At 47.2% G+C, this 5,408-nt stretch overlaps 1 protein-coding gene across 1 annotated transcript in view; it reads left to right on the forward strand.

Moving 5' to 3' along the window:
- The window catches only part of TBX5 (T-box 5), a 74,685-nt gene that overhangs the window by 52,493 nt on the left and 16,784 nt on the right, over positions 1-5,408 (forward strand). Inside the window, exon 7 of the mRNA XM_015405931.1 lies at positions 836-1,062. Coding sequence (XP_015261417.1) covers positions 836-1,062 — 227 coding nt within the window. The remainder of the gene's footprint in view (positions 1-835; positions 1,063-5,408) is intronic.

A 5,408-nucleotide genomic window follows, 5' to 3' on the forward strand; every position in this document is an offset into this window, starting at 1 on the left:
TTAAAAGATAAATGAGAGAGTTTACAAGCAGCCTGTTGTGAAATGATATAGGCAGTCACCCTACTGACTTTGGACCATTTTTTAAAGACAGTTGGACAACCTTAGCATATGGAAACCATTAACATTATGACCAATGCATCTCTGACAGGTATCTATACTTTGGTCTCGTGTGGCTTATAACTTAATTTTTATGCATGTTTACTCAGAAGTAAGTCACACTGTACCTAAAGAACTTTGCTCCCCAGTAAGTGAGTTTAAGATTATGGCTTGAAGAAACATTTATCTGATATCTGATGAAGTGTGCATGCACACGAAAGCTCATTCCCAGAATTAAACTTTGTTGGTCTTAAAGGTGCCCCTGGACTCAAACTTTGTTCTATTGCTATTCAGTAGGACTTACCCCCCTGCAAGTAAACATATGGGTGCAGCCTTGGTTGATTTTAAGAATTCTGATCAAGTAATTGATCAGACCTGTATTTGAATAAAGCAATAGTTTTGCAGGAAAAAACATTCTTTCTTATTTTTAGGTGATGCGCCATTTGGTGCTATTTTAGAAGAAGCATGTCTCACGCATGATAGAGAAGAAATTCCTCTTTGAAGCTGCCATCTGCTTTAACAAATTCATTGTTCTCATACTTTTAAAAATCAGATCTGCTGTCCACTTCATAGAGAACACATCAGTTGATTAAAAAAAAAAAGGATTTGATTTTTTTCTAATCTGTGAATGGATTTAGGATGGCAGCAGTAATAGGGAGAGGCCTGATCCTGATTCTGAAATGTGGCTCTTCTTGGCATTGCATTAATAGGCTGCCCTTTGTTTTGCATGTGTTTCCAGCAAAGAGTATCCAGTGGTTCCCAGGAGCACGGTCAGGCAGAAAGTGGCCTCCAACCACAGCCCTTTCAGTGGTGAGACCCGAGCTCTGTCTGCCTCTTCGAACATCAGCTCTCAGTTCCAGTGTGAGAACGGTGTCTCCAGCACCTCCCAGGACCTGCTACCACCTGCCAACCCATACCCCGTATCCCAGGACCATAGCCAGATTTACCACTGCACCAAGAGAAAAGGTCAGGTGTTTGTTTTTTTTTTCTTTAGCTCACTTCTCTTCTAGGGTTCTTTTGGTAACATAGAGCCAGGGCTATTTTTGGGCAGGAACGCATAGGAACGGAGTTCCGGCTGGCTTCAGATTTGGCCACACCCACTACAGCCAAAACCTCGGCATGCCTGGCTGCAAAGGGAAGACCTGGCCCCGCGGTGACTCTGGGGCGGGTGTACCGGGGGGGGGGCCTGGAAGGATCTGTCCAAGGGCTGGCTTGTCCAGGCTCCCCACAGGACAGATCCTTCCAAGGGAAGGCATGGGATGTGGCCTAATATGCTAATGAGCTGTGTTGTCAGGGTGTGGCCTAATATGATAACGAGTTGTTGCTGTTGGGTGTGGCCTGTTATGCTAATGAGTTCCTGCTGGGCTATTTCTCCAAAAAGCCCTGCATAGAGCATTTCTTTACCTTTCAAGGTCTCCACCATGGTTGACGTCTTTAGATAGGCAAGCATCAGCTATTTTCCTAGGACTAGGGATGCCAGATTTTTACAAGCTTTTGTCTCTGTGCTTTTAGCAGCAAGTTGATAGGAAACTATTAGTAAGGGTTGCCAGTTCTGGATTGGAAAATACCTGGAGATTTTGGGAGTGGAGCCCAAGGAGTGTGGGGTTTGGGGAGGGGCGGGACCTCAGCAGGGTCCAGTGCCATAGAATCCATCTTCCAAAGCATCCATTTCCTCCACCAGAACTGACCTCTTTGCCTGGAGATCGTTTGTCATTCCGGGAGACCTCCAGAACCCATACGGAGGTTGGCAACCATAACCATCCGAGCTCAGTAGTTCCCTGAAAACTTTTCTTCTCCCCACCTGCCTGTTTTGTTTTGCACTGAACACCCAGTCTGATGGTGGAACAACAAAATGACAAACTTTGAGAAGCCTTATTGACCTGTCAAGTAAGGTTGCCAGTCTCCAGGCAGGCCCTGAAGATCTCTCAGTATTACAACTAATCTCCAGACCAAATATATCAGTTCCCCTGGAGGAAATGGCTGCTTTGGAGAGTAGATTCTATGGCATTATACCCCATTGAAGTCCCTCCCCGCCCTAAAGCCTTTTCTTCCCGATAGAGTTGCCAGCCTCCAGGTGGGGCCTGGAGATCTCCTGCTTTTACAACTGATCTCCTGCTGACAGAGATCAGCTCCCCTGGAGAAAATGGCTGCTTGGAAGGGTGGACTCTGTGGCACTGTACCATGCCAAGGCCCCTCCCCTCCCCAAACCCCACCCACTCCCAGATCCATCCCCAAAGTCTTCAGGTATTTTCCAACCCAGACCTGGCAACCCTACTTCCCAGACTCCAGTCCAGACCCAAATCTCTAGGAATTTCTCAACCTGAACTTGGCCTCCCTAGGCCTATGTGGCCTGCTGTAGTGAATTTAGAGAGGTTTGGGGGATTGAGGTTTGGGGGATCCTGTGGCTCTCTGCCTGGTTGCAATGGTGGCCTAAAAAAGGAAGCAATGGGAGTGGCAGATTCAGTCAGTAAAATATCCTGATCTTCCCTGATCCTGATAATTTTGTGATACTTCAGTCCTAATAGCCTCATCCACAAGTTTTTGGATAAGAACATAAGAACATAAGAGACGCCAATGTTGGATCAGGCCAAAGGCCCATCCAGTCCAACACTCTGTGTCCCACAGTGGCCAGAAATACCAGTGCCATCAGGAGGTCCACCAGCTGTCTGTGGCGGTGGAAAGTGCCATCATCATAGCTGATGTACAGTGACTCCATAGGGGTTTCAAGGCAAGAGACATTCAGAGGTGGTTTGCCATTGCCCACCTATGTAACAATGCTAGACTTCCTTGTTGGGCCCCCATCCAAGTAATACTCAGGGCTGACCCTGGTTATTTGAAGCTGACGAGATTGAGCTAGTCTGGACCATTCAGGTCAGGGAGTGCTACTAGTACATTATGACAATGGGACTGGATTGCCTGTACAGGAAAATCCAGTTGAAATTTACTGCCATAGCACACTTAGAGAGCAGTATCCAATGATGTGAGGATATGGGCTGCTGTTTTTAGCCATCACTAGGACACTTGCTCATTTCTTCACGTCCACTCCTGCTACAGGCATGGGTGCAGTTCTGGTTCTCTTGTTGACTAAGAACCGTATTTATTCTAAAGATGCTCATGACCTTAAATGCCCTGTTTCATTGGTCCTTGGTGGCTTTGAATCAACAGAATTGCATGCTGAATCCTGCCCCATCACCACAGAGAACACTCTACTTCCAAAAAGCTGCCAGAGTGACAGGCTGGCATACACCCAATCAGAGCTGAAGGCAGTCAACAAGACAGATCACAGCTTATGTGTGTGTATGTGTGTCCTCTCAACCCGCCTTTACCCTAGGCATTATACCCTATTGAAGTCCCTCCCTGCCCTAAAGCCTTTCCTTCCCGGTAGAGTTGCCAGCCTCCAGGTGGGGCCTGAATATATCAGTTCCCCTGGAGGAAATGGCTGCTTTGGAGAGTAGATTCTATGGCATTATACCCTATTGAAGTCCCTCCCTGCCCTAAAGCCTTTCCTTCCCGGTAGAGTTGCCAGCCTCCAGGTGGGGCCTGGAGATCTCCTGCTTTTACAACTGATCTCCTGCTGACAGAGATCAGCTCCCCTGGAGAAAATGGCTGCTTGGAAGGGTGGACACTGTGGCACTGTACCATGCCAAGGCCCCTCCCCTCCCCAAACCCCACCCACTCCCAGATCCATCCCCAAAGTCTTCAGGTATTTTCCAACCCAGACCTGGCAACCCTACTCCCCAGACTCCAGTCCAGATCCAAATCTCTAGGAATTTCTCAACCTGAACTTGGCCTCCCTAGGCCTATGTGGCCTGCTGTAGTGAATTTAGAGAGGTTTGGGGGATTGAGGTTTGGGGGATCCTGTGGCTCTCTGCCTGGTTGCAATGGTGGCCTAAAAAAGGAAGCAATGGGAGTGGCAGATTCAGTCAGTAAGATATCCTGATCTTCCACTGATAATTTTGTGATACTTCAGTCCTAATAGCCTCATCCACAAGTTGGATATTGCGCTGTCTGTGGCCATGGAAAGTGCCATCATCATAGCTGATGTATGGTGACTCCGTAGGGGTTTCAAGGCAAGAGAAATTCAGAGGTGGTTTGCCATTGCCCACCTCTGTGTAACAATGCTAGACTTCCTTGTTGGCCCCCCATCCAAGTAATAACCAGGGCTGACACTGGTTATTTGAAGCTGATGTGATTGAGCTAGTCTGGACCATTCAGGTCAGGGAGTGCTACTAGTACATTATGACAATGGGACTGGATTGCCTGTACAGGAAAATCCAGTTGAAATTTACTGCCATAGCACACTTAGAGAGCAGTATCCAATGATGTGAGGATATGGGCTGCTGTTTTTAGCCATCACTAGGACACTTGCTCATTTCTTCACGTCCACTCCTGCTACAGGCATGGGTGCAGTTCTGGTTCTCTTGTTGACTAAGAACCGTATTTATTCTAAAGATGCTCATGACCTTAAATGCCCTGTTTCATTGGTCCTTGGTGGCTTTGAATCAACAGAATTGCATGCTGAATCCTGCTCCATCACCATAGAGAACATTCTACTTCCAAAAAGCTGCCACAGGCTGGCACACACCCAATTAGAGCTGAAGGCAGTACACAAGACAGATCACAGCTTATGTGTGTGTGTGTCCTCTCAACCCGCCTTTCCCCTGTGGCACTGTGTATTCCATAAGGGCACTTTCTGCACTGTGTATTCCATAAGGGGGGATTAAGGTCTTAAATACTGCCTCTTAACAGCCTTGATTGGGTGACTGGTATAGCAGAAAAGAATCCTATGTACTCTCAGAAGTTTTCAATCAATTGTGGCATAGATTTTTGAGGATGCATATTGTCAGAGGTACTTAAGACAATGACAGTTTGTTTCTTGGCCCTGTAAAGTGTCATAGGATTTTAATTTTTTTTAGAACATATCTAAAAAGAGAGAGAAGACTGATATTCCCAACAGGAGCCCAACCCTATTGCCTCTGTGCCTTGCAATACTTTCCTGTTTCCCAAGATGAAGCCTGTTCCATTTGCAGTCCTCTCTGTATTCCCCTTATGTCTGTTCCTCAGTTTACTTCTAGCAGGTTAGACTCCATTTATACATTAACAAGTGCGTATCATATAACCAGGGGTCGTTTCGTAGAAAAAGAGCTAGGGGAAGTCATTAGCATAACTCATTAGCATATGCCACACCCCCTGACATCACCGGAAGTGTGTCATCAGGCCACACCCCCTGACATCACCGGAAGTGTGTCATAAGGCCACACACCCCGCCCCCAACGGTCCCGGCTGCCACCGCCGGCCTTGCAGCTCCACTG

The sequence above is a fragment of the Gekko japonicus genome, unplaced genomic scaffold (genome assembly GCF_001447785.1).
Source record: "Gekko japonicus isolate JY-2015 unplaced genomic scaffold, Gekko_japonicus_V1.1 scaffold297, whole genome shotgun sequence".
Classification (NCBI taxonomy): domain Eukaryota; kingdom Metazoa; phylum Chordata; class Lepidosauria; order Squamata; family Gekkonidae; genus Gekko; species Gekko japonicus.